The 19,146-nt window shown below is 41.1% G+C and overlaps 1 protein-coding gene across 1 annotated transcript; it reads left to right on the top strand.

Moving 5' to 3' along the window:
- Positions 1-2,213: 2,213 nt before the first annotated feature.
- LOC120065597 (caM kinase-like vesicle-associated protein) lies at positions 2,214-13,662 on the top strand. Its single transcript, XM_039016659.1, has 10 exons — positions 2,214-2,308; positions 2,609-2,740; positions 3,843-3,917; positions 5,132-5,270; positions 8,399-8,519; positions 8,757-8,832; positions 10,751-10,887; positions 12,430-12,508; positions 12,830-12,917; positions 13,297-13,662. Exons 1-10 carry the CDS (start codon positions 2,214-2,216, stop codon positions 13,660-13,662), a joined length of 1,308 nt encoding a protein of 435 aa, XP_038872587.1.
- The last annotated feature ends 5,484 nt before the right edge of the window (positions 13,663-19,146 follow it).

Below are 19,146 nucleotides of genomic sequence, written 5' to 3'. Positions count from 1 at the left end.
CACTGTCAACTGCGTTTATTTTCAGAAAACTTAACGTGTAAATATTTGTATGAACATAACAAGATTCAACAACTGAGACATCAATGAACAAGTTGAACAGAAATTGAATAATGTGTCCATGAACAAAGGGGGGGTCAAAATCAAAAGTAACAGTCAGTATCTGGTGTGGCCACCAGCTGCATTAAGTACTGCAGTGCATCTCCTCCTCATGGACTGCACCATATTTGCCAGTTCTTGCTGTGAGATGTTACCCCCCTCTTCCACCAAGGCACCTGCAAGTTCCCGGACATTTCTGGGAGGAATGGCCCCTGCCCTCACCCTCTGATCCAACAGGTCCCAGACGTGCTCAATGGGATTGAGATCTGGGCTCTTCGCTGGCCATGGCAGAACACTGACATTCCTGTCTTAAAGGAAATCACGCACAGAACGAGCAGTATGGCTGGTGGCATTGTCATGCTGGAGGTTCATGTCAGGATGCGCCTGCAGGAAGGGTACCACATGAGGGAGGAGGATGTCTTCCCTGTAGCACACAACGTTGAGATTGCCTGCAATGACAACAAGCTCAGTCCGATGATGCTGTGACACACCGCCCCAGACCATGACGGATCCTCCACCTCCAAATCGATCCCGCTCCAGAGTACAGGCCTCAGTGTAACGCTTATTCCTTCGACGATAAACGTGAATCTGACCATCACCCCTGGTGAGACAAAACCGTGACTCGTCAGTGAAGAGCACTTTTTGCCAGTCCTGTCTGGTCCAGCGACGGTGGGTTTGTGCCCTTAGGCGACGTTGTTGCTGGTGATGTCTGGTGAGGACCCGCCTTACAACAGGCCTACAAGCCCTCAGTCCAGCCTCTCTCAGCCTATTGCGGACAGTCTGAGCACTGATGGAGGGATTGTGCGTTCTTGATGTAACTCGGGCAGCTGTTGCCATCCTGTACCTGTCCCGCATGTGTGATGTTCGGATGTACCGATCCTCTGCAGGTGTTGTTACACGTGGTCTGCCACTGCGAGGACAATCAGCTGTCTGTCCTGTCTCCCTGTAGCGCTGTCTTAGGCGTCTCACAGTACGGACATTGCAATTTATTGCCCTGGCCACATCTGCAGTCCTCATGCCTCCTTGCAGCATGCCTAAGGCACGTTCACGCAGATGAGCAGGGACCCTGGGCATCTTTCTTTTGGTGTTTTTCAGAGTCAGTAGAATGGCCTTTTTAGTTTCATAACTGTGATCTTAATTGCCTACTGTCTGTAAGCTGTTAGTGTCTTAACGACCGTTCCACAGGTGCATGTTCATTAATTGTTTGTGGTTCATTGAACAAGCATGAGAAACAATGTTTAAACCCTTTACAATGAAGATCTGGTAAGTTATTTGGATTTTTACGAATTATCTTTGAAAAACAGGGTCCTGAAAAAGGGACGTTTCTTTTTTTTGCTGAGTTTGTTACCATCTGGTCTTTAGACTCTATGATCCTTTCTTTCAGAAAGTATACAAACTACCCAACAAACATAAAAATAACATGCAAATTAAGCTTGCCATAAAATCTTGATTCTCAGCAGTAAACTTAGTTAGGTTTTCTTCAGTTTCACTCAGTGTGGTTAGAGAGAGAGATAAGCAGCACTGAAATTAGATCCGTAAGTGTGATGCGGAGCTCATAAAGTGCTTTAATTTGTGTTTTCGGATGCTCTGCTCATAATCGCTCGCTCCTCTTCCCTAATTGGAAATGCTTCACTTGTTGCTGTGGCACACTGGCAGCCTCGCTGAGTGAGCACAATTGCATTAGTGTTTTTCTTCTCCTGCTCTGCCTCCATTAGCACCCGGTTCCCCTGTTCAGACTCCTCAAAGGAACCCTGGTGCTGACTGACACAGTTGCATGCTGTAAATGAGATCTGCTTTTAAAGTTGAGTCCCCTAGCAGCTCCTCACATCACGCTCTGCAGCCCATCAAAGTGGTGTTTGTTAATACAGGATTATCAAAGGCTTGTTACAGTTGTCAAGTGAAACAATCGGCTCAACAGTGATAGCATCAGATGGCGTTGGCTGTTTATCAGTCCCTTTACTCTGGAAAGACTTTCTCGCCATCAGTGCAGTGCAATGTTTCATGATTGAGGGATTCTGTTTGATGTGGTGTGTAATAATGTACACTAATGGCTAATAGTGTGTGACATTACATGATACCAGGTTGTTCTCTCGCTCTCCCTCAGGGCAGGATTGGCCATGCCATTTGGCTGTTTGACGCTCGGGGAAAAGAAGGATTACAACAATCCCTCAGAGGTGACAGATAAATATGACCTGGGACAGATTGTTAAATCGTAAGTATGCTCTTAGTAGTCCACCTGACTGAACAAACAGGAAATACAGTAAACCCAATATCAGCCCTCTAGTCTGGGTTTTTCTTTGTCCAATATGGAACCAGATAATTAGAAAATTAACTCACTTTAAAAAAATACTTAAATACAGACAAATGGTTTATTCAAGTCCACCTAAGGATGCTGTTTCCATGGCCAATAATTATGAAATTGTAATCAAGGGCTTTACAAAATTAACTTAGAAATCCATTAAATGTACTTTTGATCTTTATAAATGTGTGGTTTTGTGCATTTCCTTTTCAGAGAGGAGTTCTGTGAGATCTTCAGGGCCAAGGACAAAAATACACTGAAAATGTTTACTTGTAAAAAGTTCCTGAAAAAGGATGGAAGGAAAGTTCGGAAGGCTGCAAAAAACGAGATCCTTATTTTAAAGATGTGAGTTTTTGTTATGAACTTTAAACTCTGCTTTCTGTCATTTTGCATCTGCGTTCACAAAACTATTCTCTGTAAATGCTTTTTGTTTCATAAGAGATGGTGTATTATTCTAATAGGCTATGTGAATTTGCCGACAACCATTAGAGCGAAGAACAAAGAAAACAAAATATGTCTGCATAATTTTTTATGAAAAAGTAAAGCAAACTACATTCCACTGAATGATCACACTGGGTAGCAATATTTACTCCAACTTTGTTAATCCTCAAATATTTTTCTCACATTAGGCTTCTTATTCATCATGTGTGGCAGACTCCCTTTCATTGCCTCCCTCTCCAGTAAACATTAGCATAACCTGAGCCTTATCAAACAATTTGTTGCAGGCAGTAGGGAACTCAAAGAATACAGATGAAAAAGCCAATGCACGTAATGGAAGATGAAAGTGTCATTTATTGAAGGGTTATCTAATACGTGGAGTCTTTTCTCCCAATACACAAAAGCATGACCTTCATAGGGCTCGCTATTTCAATTGGTTTCTTCAAACTCTGGAACTGAAGGATTTGATCAATCTTCTTGTGGTTGGCGGCCATTACTTTCAGTGACTGGAAAAGATACCATTCCATCAGTCCAATCCCCTGAAGCACCATTGAAAGCCAGCAGCACACAGACCACATATGGCCAATTGTTTCCATGTTGTCTAACACATTATGTGAAGCGTTAAACTCTTCATTGCTCTTAGCCTCGCTGACAAAACTCACCATGAAGTTTCTTAGCCGGCGCAGTCGTTATCGTGGTCACGGTCAAACACGCCATTCTGTTCTGCCGCGTGGTCGTGATTGCACATAAATGCCCTCATCAATTCAGATGTTTAAGCATGCAGATCTCACTGTCCTTTTTTAAATAAATTGATTATGTTTATTGCTGCATTTTTTCCTGCACATGGTTGCTGTTCCTCTTGGCATGGTTGACTGTTGTTGTGTTTTATTCATGAGCATTATTATACCGTTATACCGTACTGTGTATCTCAATGAAGGCACTCTCATTTCTCTCCATCTGTACACTCCTTCTAACTCTCCTCTCTCCCCCTGTGGCCTGCTCTCTCCAGGGTGAAGCACCCAAATATTCTTCAGCTGGTGGATTTCTATGAGACCAGAAAAGAGTACTTCCTCTTCCTTGAACTGTGAGTTGAGTCATCTGATTGGTTGAGATTGCGCCCCTGTTTTTGTGGCAGCAGGGGTCTATGTGTTGATTATGCACTTATAGGGAATGAGCTGTAGTAGCCTAAGGCCCTGTAAATATGAGCACAGCTCTGAACTACCCTTCTGCAGCCTTCATTTGGTATTCAGATATGATTCATTTCTGCATGCTCCATTTTTTCATTAGTCTGTGTTCTTGGGGATTTGATACATTACCATAGAAACATTAAATGTGACATGCTCTATCATAATCAGTCGTAAGTCGTGCTAGTGCATTAGCATAAAACTTGCACATTTCGTAAAAAATATTGGCATGGCCTGTTGTTGGATTAAAACAGAATTCAATAGAACAACATGTTTTCTAGCCAACCCAATTCATTTGAATGTCGAAATCATAGTTTTAGTACACTTTGAAAGCCTCAGATGATAAGAAGATCCACCTTTCAAAACAAGTCAATGGCTAGCTAACAGTCAACTGACAAGCTAGCTGGCTAGCAGTTTAGCTGGCAAATACAACCACAAACTCATTTTTAAACATATTATCTAGCTAGTAATACATTATCTTGTCAAACTGTTAAATGAGTAGCAAGCCAGCTACAAGTGATGACAAATAATATGTTTTATACAGTGGGACTTGCATTGCGACGTGCAGATTGTAATCGGAAAACCAACAACAAACTTTGGGGGTGATTTTCTCTAAACAGCTGATCAGGGAGACCTCTGTTGTAACTATGCTGTGCTCAATTGGAACAGTTAGTACACAAGTTCTAAATAGTTTTGAAGCTAATAATCTCCTATTTCCAGCAGTGTATAAAACTCTAAATCTGTTTTGAGGTCTATATGACTGATTCACAAATTCACAAAATATATGATACTCATATCCTCCAGGATTGCATTGATTTGTGGGTCTTTTATTCTGATAATGACCATCAGAAATCATCACATTAAGCATGTTTGGTAATTCTGTAATTTTGTCAAATGTTGATGTCTTCGCCCTTGGCATGGTGTCACTTCTATGGTAATTGCATAGTAATGCAAACATTTTTCCCCAAAGTGTCTCCGTGTCAGAGATATCAAATAAAGTTGTATTATTAAAAAGGATCTGTGAATTATTTGAACCAGAGACAGTCAGGCTCAAAGCACCTACTGTAGGTCAGCACCATGCTTCTGCTTCATGCCACTCACTTTCTCCCCACAGTGCTACTGGCAGAGAGGTATTTGATTGGATCCTGGACCAGGGCTACTATTCAGAGCGCGACACCAGTAATGTGGTCCGGCAGGTGTTGGAGGCCGTGGCCTATCTTCACTCCCTGCACATTGTCCACAGGAACCTCAAGGTACTAAGCCCACTGCTTATTTTAAACGCCACTGGTTCTTTTAAATACATTTTTGACTTGTTTAATTGGGTTGAAGTGTATACAGTACCAGTCAAAAGTTTGGCCACACCTACTCAGTCCAGGATTTGTATTTATTTTTACTATTTTCTACATTGTAGCACAATAGTGAAGACATTAAAACTATGAAATGACACATATGGAATCATGTAGTAACCAAAAAAAGTGTTAAACAAATCAAAATATATTTTATATTTGACATTCTTCAAAGTAGTCACCCTTTGCCTTGATGACAGCTTTTACATTCTTGCCATTCTTTGGAATGCATTTCAATTATTAACAGGTATGCCTTTTTAAAATTGAATTTGTGGAATTTCTTTCCTTCTTAATGCGTTTGAGCCAATCAGTAGTGTTGTGACAAGGTAGGGGTTGTATACAGAATATAGCCCTATTTGGTAAAATACCAAGTTCATATTATGGCAAGAACAGCTCAAATAAGCAAAAAGCAGTCCATCATTACTTTAAGACATGAAGGTCAGTCAATCCGGAAAATGTCAAGAACTTTTAAAGTTTTCAATTGCAGCCACAAAAACCATCAAGCACTATGATGAAACTGGCTCTCATGAGGACCGCCACAGGAAAAGAAGACACAGAGTTACCTCTGCTGCAGAGGATAAGTTCATTAGAGTTACCAGCCTCAGAATTCGGCAATTAACTGCACCTCAGATTGCAGCCCAAATAAATTCAGGCAGGCTCGGTGTCAGGACAGGCAGAGGTTTGTAAACGTGTCAGAGTCAGACAGGTACAGAAGGGCAGGCAGGCTCGGGGTCAGGGCAGGCAGAATGGTCAGAACCGGGGAAACTAGGAAACAGAACTTGAGAAAGCAGCGAGACGGGAAAACACGGTGGTAAGACCTGACAAGACAAGACGAACTGACAACAGACAAACAGAGAACACAAGTATACAATGCCTTGCAAAAGTATTCATCCCCATTGGTGTTTTTCCAATTTTGTTGCATTACAACCTGTAATTTTAAATATATTTTTATTTGGATTTCATGTAATGGACATACACAAAATAGTCCAAATTGGTGAAGTGAAATGAAAAAAATAACTTGTTTCAAAAAAAATCTTAAAAAAGTGGTGCGTGTATATGTATTCACCCCCTTTGCTACGAAGCCCCTAAATAAGATCTGGTGCAACCAATTACCTTCAGAAGTCACATAAATAGTTAAATCAAGTCCACCTGTGTGCAATTTAAGTCTCACATGATCTCAGTATATCTATACCTGTTCTGAAAGGCCCCAGAGTTTGCAACACCACTAAGCAAAGGGCACCACCAAGCAAGCGGCACCATGAAGACCAAGGAGCTCTCCAAACAGTCCAGGAACAAAGTTGTGGAGAAGTACAGATCAGGGTTGGTTATAAAAAAATATCAGAAACTTTGAACATCCCACAGAGCACCATTAAATACATTATTAAAAATGTTAAGAATATGGCACCACAACAAACCTGCCAAGAGAGGGCCGCCAACCAAAACTCATGGACCAGGCAAGGAGGGCATTAATCAGAGAGGCAACAAAGAGACCAAAGATAACCCTGAAGGAGCTGCAAAGCTGCAAAGCTCCACAGCGGAGATTGGAGTATCTGTCCATAGGACCACCTTAAGCTGTACACTCCACAGAGCTGGACTTCACAGAAGAGTGGCCAGTAAAATCCATTGCTTAAAGAAAGGCATGTGGAAGACTCCCCAAACACATGGAAGAAGGTACTCTGGTCAGATGAGACTAAAATGTAGCTTTTTGGCCATCAAGGAAACCGCTAGGTCTGGCGCAAACCCAACCCCTCTCATCACCCCGAGAACACCATCCCCACAGTGAAGCATGGTGGTGGCAGCATCATGCTGTGGGGATGTTTTTCATCGGCAGGGACGGGGAAACTGGTCAGAATTGAAGGAATGATGGATGGCGCTAAATACAGGGAAATTATCGAGGGAAATCTGTTTCAGTCTTCCAGAGATTTGAGACTGGGACGGAGGTTCACCTTCCAGCAGGACAAGCATACTGCTAAAGCAACACTCGAGTGGTTTAAGGGGAATTCCAGGTTTTAAGGCAACAAAATAGGAAAAATGCCAAGGGGGTGAATATTTTTTGCAAGCCACTGTAAATAAACGGGGGATAACCAGGAAGATGGGCTACACCTGGAGACAAACACAAAGACAGGTGAAACAGATCAGGGTGTGACAGATTCAGACCTTCATAGTGGAATGCTGTAAGAAGAAGAAGAGACTTGATTGGGGCAAAAAACATGAGCAATGGACATTAGACAGGTGGAAATATGTCCTTTGGTCTGATGTGTCCAAATTTGAGATTTTTGGTCCCAACCGCTGTGTCTTTGTGAGACGCAGAGTAGGTGAACAGATGATCTCCGCATGTGTGGTTCCCACCGTGAAGCATGGAGGAGTGATGGTGTGTGGGTACTTTGCTGGTGACACTGTCAGTGATTTATTTAGAATTCAAGGCAGACTTAACCGACATGGCTACCACAGCGTTCTGCAGCGATACACCATCCCATCTGGTTTGCACTTCGTGCGACAATCATTTATTTTTCAACAGGACAATGACCCAACACACCTCCAGACTGTGTAAGGGCTATTTGACCAAAAATGAGAATGTCAAATATTTTGATATTTTGATTATATTTTGATTTGTTTAACACTTTTTTGGTTACTACATTTTTCCATATGTGTTATTTCATAGTTTTGATGTCTTCACTATTGTTCTACAATGTGGAAAATGGTAAAAATAAAGAAAAACCCTTAAATTAATAGGTGTGTCCAAACTTTTGACTTGGACTGTGTTTTTAGGCAAACTTTTCTGAAAAGGCACATTTATAATGCAAATGTATTATGCAAATGTACTTGATCAGATTGACACCACACTGATCTTGCTTTGTTTGAACAAAGAAAATTGGACTGTCATTTTTAGACACTTGTGTGATGCTAAAGTAAGAGTTTGACTGCTTCAATATTTACCAGTGATGAAGTCTGCTCTAAGTCTGTGTAAGTTTTGAATGAGATTACTTTAGCAAAACTTGGGCAAACGTCAGCTGTCGCCCTGTTCCTTTTCTCAGCTGGAGAATTTGGTGTACTTCAACCGCCTGAAGCACTCCAAAATAGTGATCAGTGACTTCCACCTGGCAAAGCTGGAGACCGGGCTCATCAAAGACCCCTGTGGAACCCCAGAGTACCTTGGTAAGGACTGGGGAAGGAGCGGGGGAGGGATTAGTACCTTGTTAAGGGGGAGCACAGACTGCCTGGGAGAGGGAGCAGTGGGTATCTTCGAGAGTTGGTTTTGGGGAGCAGTTTATGGGAGCGCAGGAAAGCATATGTGAGAAGAACATCAACAAAAAATTCAACAGAGAGCTTGCTGTATATTGTTTTGTTACTGATATAAAGAGAGAATCTTTAACTGTGTTTGTGTCCCTGCAGCACCAGAAGTGGTTGGGAGACAGAGATACGGCAGGCCAGTGGACTGCTGGGCCCTGGGTGTCATCATGTACATACTGTGAGTGGTTTGATTATCAGCATAGGGAGCCATGGGCCCATATACAGCGGTTGCTCAACTAAACGTTTTGAGATTATGCTGCAGGATTTAGAGGTAATTTGTTGTTTAGTACGGTACCCTGCGTCACTGCTTCATTGCTCCAGACCAGCGCAAGGGGGAGTTAGAGCACTGATTATGCTTTTGGGTCCCAAGGTGCTAATGTGTCTCTAACTGACAATGAATGGGTGACATAAACCAAATAGAAACTGATAATTGTGCACAACTTCAAAATTGAATTTCAATGAACTGAATGATGAAGATGAAGAAGATGATTGAATTTAGAACAATAGTGTAAGAATTGCTATTCGTCTGTCCTGCACGCGCACCCCCTGAAAAATACACTTATTTTTTTGTTTCTGCTCGTCAGTATTACTTACTAAAACTGTTGTTACACTAAGGTTTTTATTCTAAGAGAAATGAAAATGTTCAATTATATTCCATGATATTCTTAAGATATATGTGTTGACTGAATATAAGCAAGGGATGTCTGCTAAATAATCTAGTTGGTGGCGCAGTCATATAGCCTCAGCACCTACATAAAGCTGAGTGACTCACTCATTCATAGCTTTGGATCAAGTACCAACATTCTTTCTGAAAGTCTTTAATAAAGAAATGTTTTGGTTATCCTGACCTAGACACCATGTATTATAATAGTCCATTATCGGCGGTTAGCAGGACAACAGACTCTTGCCAACACCTCTCTGTATTTTGATACTTTGTGCAAGGCAATTGATCAGTATTAAAAACTTTGTGGATGGGGCCTCCCGAGTGGCCTAAACAAACTGCGTTGCTGCAGATGCTGGTTTGATACCCGTGCCGGCCGCGCCCGGGAGACCCATGAGGCGACAGTGGCCTTTTGGTTTCTCTCCCTATAAAAACTGAAATAAATAATTCAAAATAACAGATTGGCTTTATTTACAAATTAGTAAGAATGTCTCACCCTACTGTATGTTCAAGAATGGCCTTTTTCTCACTCAATTTAGGTTATTTGAAAACAAAATCATCTCCAAAATATAGTTATTTTTAAACAAAGCGATTATTATTATTAATTAATTTAGAATGATATAAAAGACCCTTAGATCTTCTCACAGATCAGATTTGCCCTAACGAAAATGCCTCTTAGATATTAATTTAGAATCCTCCAATCCTCTAAATCGAATTATTGGCGGAGTCACATCATTGAATATTAAAAATATTTCAGTTTGGGTATATGTTAGACTACAAGTAGGGTGTGGAAATGTTATGCTCTTAGTACTGTAGCCTACTCTCCCGACTGTCACGTTGTACATCGCCATATTTTCCGGTCCATCCTAAGGGAAACCCGGAGGGTTTTTCTTGGAATAGAAACACCATAATATTAATCAAATGAATTAAGTTACATTTATTAAAATCAATCCCATATACTATGTTATTACAAAAAAAGATTTTAAATTCTCTAGTACAGCCAATATTGAAGGCTATCAAATGCTTCTCAAAGATGGCCTCTGGTGGTCAAACTAGCACTAACTAGCATTAATGGTAACAATGGCTGACAATTAAATAATGTGCCATAGAATTCTGCGGCAGCCCGCAAGGTGTGCTGCAGTATGACGCAACTTTTAAAGGGAGAACCACTGTATACTACTGCAAGAGGGGTGGGTTGTGAGTCTACTCAGAGGATGGGAGATTTGGAATTATACAGACGGACAACATGAATGGTGACTACTTTACTGAAAGAGACCATCTTCACTCTACTCCACATGGTATGCTCAAAAGCAGTACGGATATCTTATTTATAGGGTATTACCTACTGCAATACATCAAATCTTTACATGACATTTGTGCACATGGTATTACAATACAAGCTGATAAAGAGCTCCTTTTGTTTTGTGGCCCTCAGGCTTTCAGGCAACCCTCCTTTCTATGAGGAAACTGATGATGATGATTATGAAAACCACGACAAGAACCTGTTCAGGAAGATCTTGGCGGGGGACTATGAGTTTGACTCTCCGTACTGGGACGACATCTCAGAGTCAGGTACTGTTAAGATGAAGTAGAGACACAGGAGACTATAAACAACAGCTTACTGGGTAAATAGAAATTCAAAAGGGAGGATTTTATCTGTTCACTTTTTCACGTTCAAAATCATATCCTGTTTGTTTTCTGATTCCATCAGGAGGATTGCAGTTGAAGTCAGAAGTTTACATGCACCTTAGCCAAATATATTTAAAATCAGGTTCACAATTCCTGACATTTAATCCTAGTAAAAATTCCCTGTCTTAGGTCAGTTAGGATCACCACTTTACTTAAAGAATGTGAAATGTCAAAATAATAGTTGAGAGAATGATTTATTTCAGCTTTTATTTCTTTCATCACATTCCCAGTGGGTCAGAAGTTTACATACACTCAATTAGTATTTGGTAGCATTGCCTTTAAATTGTTTAACTTGGGTCAAACATTTTGGGTAGCCTTCCACAAGCTTCCCACAATAAGTTGGGTGAATTCTGGCCCATTCCTCCTGACAGAGCTGGTGTAACTGAGTCAGGTAACTGAGTCAAGCACCCCCACAACATGATGCTACCACCTCCGTGCTTCACGGTTGGGATTGTGTTCTTCAGCTTGCAAGCCTTCCCCTTTTTCCTCCAAACATAACGATGGTCATTATGGCCTAACAGTTCTATTTTTGTTTCATCAGACCAGAGGACATTTCTCCAAAAAGTACGATCTTTGTTCCCATGCGCAGTTGCAAACCGTAGTCTGGCTTTTTTATGGCGGTTTTGGAACAGTGGCTTCTTCCCTGCTGAGCGGCCGTTCAGGTTATGTCGATATAGGACTCGTTTTACTGTGGATATAGATACTTTTGTACCTGTTTCCTCCAGCATCTTCACAAGATCCTTTGCTGTTGTTCTGAGATTGATTTGCACTTTTCGCACCAAAGTACGTTCATCTCTAGGAGACAGAACGCGTCTCCTTCCTAAGCGGTATGACGGGTGCGTGGTCCCATGGTGTTATACTTGCGTACTATTGTTTGTACAGATGAACGTGGTACCTTCTGGCGTTTGGAAATTGCTCCCAAGGATGAACAAGACTTGTGGAGGTCTACAATTTTTTTTTCTGAGGTCTTGGCTGATTTCTTTTCATTTCCCCATGATGTCAAGCAAAGAGGCACTGCGTTTGAAGGTAGGCCTTGAAAAACATCCACAGGTACACCTCCAATTGACTCAAATTATGCCAATTATCCTATCTGAAGCTTCTAAAGCCATGACATCATTTTCTGGATTTTCCCAAGCTGTTTAACGGCACAGTCAATTTAGTGTATGTAAACTTCTGACCCACTGGAATTGTGATACAGTGAAGTATAAGTGAACTAATCTGTCTGTAAACAATTGTTGGAAAAATTACTTGTGTCATGTACATAGTAGATGTCCTAACCGACTTGCAAAAATATATACTTTGTTAACATGAAATTTGTGGAGTGGTTGAAAAACGAGTTTTAATGACTTCAACCTAAGTGTATGTAAACTTCCGACTTCAACTGTAACTGCTGTTTTTTGAGATATTGCTTTTATTGTATTGCAGCAAAAGGCCTGGTCGCCCGTATGATGGAGGTAGACCAGGATCAGAGGCTGACTGCTCAGGAGGCCATCAACCATGAGTGGTATAGAAATACACATTAACACAGTAGCCTACTATAGGGATATACCACAAGGCCACAGTACTAAGGAGATATACCAGATGTGAAGTGAAAATGAACCAGATTAATCTAGTTGATTGATGAGTCCGTATGATGTGTCCGTGGTAAGTATGATGTGTCCGAGTGTTCTTATGAATAAATACATTTAAACAGGTTGTCAGTGATGTTGTTTTATTAGTATTACTCACCCCCATCTGCTGAGCTGTCACTTGTACTGTACATGTCAAGAGAAGATTACAAAGCCTCATTATAGTGAAGTTTCCTTTTCCCCCTTTATCTCCTCAGGATTTCTGGAAATGCAGCCTCAAATAAGAATATTAAGGATAATGTCTGTGCACAGATAGAGAAGAACTTTGCCAAAGCTAAGTGGAAGGTAAGCCTCTCTTTTTATCTGTTCCAGTTCTTCATCACTGAAGGAGAGATGGGAGGGAACTATTGTAACGACCCTGGGTTTATAAGCGCGGATATCGACTCTGCCGCTTGAGCGTGCGTTTCCTTCACAGTCGATAGCGCGCTGGACTTCGGGCTAGACGGTCGAGGGTTCGAGGCCTGCTCCCTGCCTGTTTCATTACACTATCTATCACACATTTGCTATATATGTTTTATGGGCCTTGAGAATTTGAAATGGGATAAATGATTGGTGACAGTGCAAGTATAAGGCTTTAGAATTGGCTACATGTTCTGTAAAAGCTTTAAAATATATAGTAACTAGGCGCCTTGAGTAGAGTGTGTTCTGCGACTGCCTCCCACAGAAAGCGGTGCGGGTTACTACCATCATGAAGCGACTGAGAGCTCCAGAACAGAGTGCTGACGCGGGGGCAACCATCCCAGCAGTAGTAACCAGCTCTGCAGCAGGAGAACCCGCCCCGGCTGCTGCAGCCCCTGAGGGGGAGCCTGCTGCTGTCACAGAGCCCCCTGCTGGCATGGAGGCCATGACGTGTGATGCCACTCCCCAAGGTGCAGCAGAGGTCACAGCTCCACCCCCGGCCCCTGAGGAGGCCAGCCCAGTGGAGGCCCCAGTTGAAGCCCCGGAGGAGGTTGATCCGTTGTCACGGTGTAACGGAGAGTCCCCGACTCCCCTCCAACCAGCAACTGAAGTTGACGATGAGCAGGGTTAGACGGTGAACTGCCTCCTATGACCTCCTTCACTCCCAGCGATCGTCTTTCCTGCACACTAGCATGGTGACACTGACTTATCTCTCTCACTTGCAGCATGAATAACATCTCACAGAGCCTGTGTCCTATCTTTCCTGAGTGTTGAATTGATCTGGCTACATGTATTCTGTATTTTTGAAACATCCCTCTGGCCTTACAGGGGCTTTTTGTGTCTAATGCAGCCCAGCTAACAGCTACATATTTTCTCTGAACTCTCCCCTTTAAATCATATGGAAATATGTAATTGTACCAAACCTGCTTTGATTTCCTCTTAATGAGCCAAGTTTGGGAACATTTTTACCCAGTCCTACTCTCACAGTATTCCAATGCATTATCATGGCATACAATAAGGTAATGAACAGCTTGGCTTTGCTCTTATAGTGATGATTTTACATAATGATCTGTAGCATTCCTCCTTTACACCCCTCTCTACACATGGAAAGATCCTGTTTGATCTCTTTTTGGGGGGTGAACATTGCTGTCTTTGTTATTTGTTGTATACACTCATCAGTAGTTTTGTCTGTGCTGCAGCAATTATGTTTACTGGGGGATGCAGCAGGCCCAGTGTAAGTGAAAGGCAGCATCCACAACATGCTGGGTGAAATGTGAAAGACATATTTCAGTTGAATGCATTCAGTTTACCAACTGACTAGGTATCCTCCAATCCCTTTCCCTCGCCAGCTTTCTGCTTAGGAAAGCACCACATGGCTGTCAGTGTAAAGATTCTGTATATAGAGACCTTTATAGAAGTAGTCAAAACAGCATGCATTCTTAACTTTTGCTGTTAATTTCAAAATGATAAGCACTTGGTGGAAAGAACGTGCTAATCCTGCTACTGCCTTTAAACTGGAAACATGAAGGTCTTTCTGTTCGTTAGGCTCCAAGTGAAGGGCACTGTTGATGCTCATGTTTTGTTCAAATGGACTACATCATTCCATAAACTTCTAACTATTCATATCATATCATACATCATGTGCCACTACTGTAAATGTACGTTATTGTAACGGTTGTCCTCCTCCTCTTCGTCCGAAGAGGAGGAGTAGGGATTGGACCAAAGCGCAGCGTTGTTATACGACATGATATTTATTAAACAAGACGAAAACTAAACACACTTGAGAATTTACAAAATAATAAACGAAGTCAAAAGACCTGAACAAACGAACTTACATATACACGAAGAACGCATGAACAGGTACAGACTACACAAACGAACAAACGAAACAGTCCCGTGTGGTGCACAGACACAGACACGGAAGACAATCACCCACAAACAAACAGTGTGAACAGCCTACCTTTATATGGTTCTCAATCAGAGGAAACGTCAAACACCTGTCCCTGATTGAGAACCATATAAGGCTAATTACCAATGACCTAAACATAGAAACACAAAACATAGAATGCCCACCCAAACTCACGCCCTGACCAACTAAACACATACAAAAATAACAGAAAACAGGTCAGGAACGTGACAGTTATATTAAATGAGTTGTGTTTGTTACACAGTAGTTTCTATGCATCTAGAATTAAGTTTGTAGCTCATCTTTATGAATTTCACGGCAGGCCTCAGTCATAACATATCTTCATCCATCCTATGCGATTAGATCAACTTTTTCTATAAAATATTATTATTTTTTCATTCCGTTTATGGTTTAACAGTTCTTCTGACTTATTCATTCTTATGCATCCTAAAGTACGTAGATCCATTTGTAAATAAATACAATTTAGCCTACAAGGAAAAGCATGATATTCTTTTCGCAATTGTATAACATTCGATTGTGACTGTGTAAAGCACCACCTGTAAAAGCCATTTTTATCCCCCACCAGCTTTTTTTTACAAGGTGTTGTTGATTAAAGGAAACAGAACAATTAAGAGCAATTGTGTTAAAAACATCTCATGTTTTTACAAACATATGTATTTGTTTATTTATCTATTTATTCATAGGTTTAATTATTCTCAAGATATTCATAACAATAACAAAAACATAATAGTAGTCGGTCTTTGGTCCCTTTCAGTATAGTCAATAACGAGGTACTGCAAGAGTTCTCTGTAATCACCGTAAGTTGAGCAATATTCTACTTGCTGCCGAAACTGTGATTCTTCTCTTGGTGTCCTCTATAAAGTGCATGTACGTACCTGTAAGTTAAAAGCCTATAGACTTTGACAACAGTCGATACCCTGTCCAGACAGTTAGCCAACTAACACATGGCCAGTGTCAAACAAGGCAGAGCCTAGATCATATTAGTCATGCTTCTGACTTGGCTCCCATCTTTCTGTTTACAGTACCAGCCATCTGTGCAGAGGGTGGCTCCTTCCTTGATACAGCAAGACAGTGATTTTATTGTCAGCAAACAGTAGCTATTATACACAGCTATTTAATTATACAGTGTATTAATGCATTTGTTGTCAAGGGGCTATGCTTCTGTGTTCACCTGCACGTTCTATGGAAGTATGTATTTAAGAAAAGTTTGAGCAATTATTTTCAATGAAAGGCAGGAAGTCAAATCAAATGTGCTACTTCATTTTTTGTTGATCAGAGAAAAGTTATTGCTCCCCAGTCTATTGCTTATGCATGTCTCTGACACCTACGAGAACATATATACTGTATATATACATTACCAGTCAAAAGTTTGGACACCTGCTCATTCAAGGATTTTTCTTTATTTTTACTATTTTCTACATTGTAGAATAATAGTGAAGACTTCAAAACTGTAAAATAACACATATGGAATCATGTAGTAACCAAAAAGTGTTAAACAAATCAAAATATATTTTATATTTCAATTCTTCAAAGTAGCCACCTTTTGCCTTGATGACAGCTTTGCACACTCTTGGCATTCTCTCAACCAGCTTCACCTGGAATGCTTTTCCAACAGTCTTGAAGGAGTTCCCACATATGCTGAGCACTTGTTGGCTGCTTTTCCTTCACTCTGCGGTCCAACTCATCACAAACCATCTCAATTGGGTTGAGGTCTGGTGATTTTGGAGGCCAAGTCATCTGAGGCAGCACTCCATCACTTTCCTTCTTGGTCAAATAGGCTTTACACAGCCTGGAGGTGTTTTGGGTCATTGTCCTGTTGAAAAATAAATGATAGTCCCACGAAGCGCAAACCAGATGGGATGGTGTATCGCTGCAGAATGCTGTGGTAGCCATGCTGGTTAAGTGTGCCTTGAATTTTAAATAAATCACTGATGGTGTCACCAGCAAAGCAACTCCACACCATCACACCTCCTCCTCCATGCTTCACAGTGGGAACCACATATGCAGAGATCATCTGTTCACCTACTCTGCGTCTCACAAACCCACGACCGTTGGAACCAAAAATCTCAAATTTGGACTCATCAGACCAAACGACAAATTTCCACTGGTCTGATGTCCATTGCTCGTGTTTCTTGGCCCAAGCAAGTCTCTTCTTATTATTGGATTCCTTTATTAGTGGTTTCTTTGCAGCAGAGGTTACTCCGAGTCTTCCTTTCCTGTGGCGGTCCTCATGAGAGCCAGTTTCGGTTTATAGCGGTTTATGATTTTGGCGACTGCACTTTGTCTTAAAGTAATGTTGGACTGTCATTTCTCTTTGCTTATTTGAGTTGTTCTTGCCATAATATGGACTTGATCTTTTACCAAATGGGGCTATCTTCTGTATACCACCCCTACCTTGTCACAACACAACTGATTGGCTCAAACGCATTAAAAATTCCACAAATTAACAAGGCACACCTGTTAATTGAAATGCATTCCAGGTGACTACCTCATGAAGCTGGTTGAGAGAATGCCAAGAGTGTGCAAAGCTGTCATCAAGACAAAGGGTGGCTACTTTGAAGAATCTCAGATATAAAATATATTTTGATCTGTTTAACACTTTTTTGGTTACTACATGATTCCATTTGTGTTATTTCATAGTTTTGATGTCTAGAAAATTGTAAAAAAAAAAAAGAGGCAAAACCATTGAATGAGTAGGTGTGTCCAAACTTTTGACTGGTACTGTGTGTGTATATATATACTGATTGATTGATATGCATATTCAGATACATTATTGAGATATAACATTACACAATGTCTTCATTTTGCCAGAACATTTTGATTTCCATTAAAAGCTTAACAGCAATATCTGAAGAAATCTGTGAGAATATACCATCCTCTTACTTATGACCGCAAATAAATACTGTTACACAATCTTAAGCAATGCTTTGTTTCAGTGCCACTGTATTTAGTATTCCATGTCTGTTAATTTCATGCTCTTTCTGATGTACCTATTATTTCTCAATTTAATGGTCATCTATTTTCTCTCATTTGTAGGCTCTGTACTGTACTCCTTGACTGAGTTCATGACTTTGATGGTAATAAAAGTATACTCATGGAATATGTGGTCACGAGTCCCCATGGCTCCCTACATTTTGAAGGATGTATAGTATTATATGTCTTTCTGAGACCAGGTTGCTTGTTGCTTCGTAACTACAGTACAAAGGAGAATAAAGGGGAGGATTTACGTTGATGGTTAGGTGAACTAACGACAAAGGTTAGGATAATTTACATGAAAGATTAAGGGAATATTAGAATAGGGATTAGGGGAAGGGTGAGCTAACATGCTACAGTTGTACCTTACGCCACTCAAACACGCAACCTTTAGATTGCTGGACGGTCACAGATTACGCCCACCCATCCTCCCTGACCAACCTCCCTACTTTTATTTCTGTCTAAAGTAACTAGACCATTAGTAGGTATCATACATCTTGGAGGTGCTCAGAAATACATCATGTATGTTACGTATGGCTTTGAGGCCAGGCTGCTATGTCTATCTCACTTATTCTTCTCAACCGCTTTTCTAAGATGTGCTGTACACGGCTAGAACATGTTTTATCTGGAACAGTAAGCAACCATCCAATACAGGGCAAACACTCATGGCTCGATTCAATCCGTTTCGCGGAAGATACAGCGTGATTGAAATGTACAGGTAATTTCCGATTGAGCCGACATATGCAGCGTTTACCTGAATTCAGTCTCCGCCAATGCGTGAACATTGCCTTTAAATTTCAAACACGAGCACATATCTTCAGCTCTACGGATTTAATTAAGCCTTCAATTAATGTTGCAATTGAAAGCTGACTCATAAAAACAGCTTGTACATGAAATGACATGATCAAGCTTAATTTGAAAGCTTAAATGGACAGATTCACCAGTGACTCATAAGCAGGCTCATCATATCGTGCCCTCTGTCATGTGTTATGTACGTGTTGACAGTAGCCTCTAAACAATAGAGCGTACAGTGCATTCGGGATGGATTCAGACCCCTTGACTTTTTCCACATTTTGTAACGTTACAGCCTTTTTCCTCATCAATCTACACACAAGTTTCTGAATGTCCTTGAGCCAGAGCCCGGACTTGAACCCGATCTAACATCTCTGGAGAGACCTGAAAATAGCTGCGCAGTGACGCTCCCCATCCAACCTG

The sequence above is a fragment of the Salvelinus namaycush genome, chromosome 20 (assembly GCF_016432855.1).
Source record: "Salvelinus namaycush isolate Seneca chromosome 20, SaNama_1.0, whole genome shotgun sequence".
NCBI classification, from domain to species: Eukaryota; Metazoa; Chordata; class Actinopteri; order Salmoniformes; family Salmonidae; genus Salvelinus; species Salvelinus namaycush.
Note: the sequence above shows the minus strand (reverse complement) of the source record. Positions and strands in the feature narration are given on the sequence as shown.

Coding starts and splice junctions, on each gene's coding strand:
- LOC120065597 (XM_039016659.1), top strand. CDS start 2,214: ATGCCATTTGGCTGTTTGACGCTCGGGGAAAAGAAGGATTACAACAAT. Junction 3,918..5,131: donor TACTTCCTCTTCCTTGAACT/GTGAGTTGAGTC, acceptor TTCTCCCCACAG/TGCTACTGGCAGAGAGGTAT. Junction 12,918..13,296: donor TTGCCAAAGCTAAGTGGAAG/GTAAGCCTCTCT, acceptor TGCCTCCCACAG/AAAGCGGTGCGGGTTACTAC.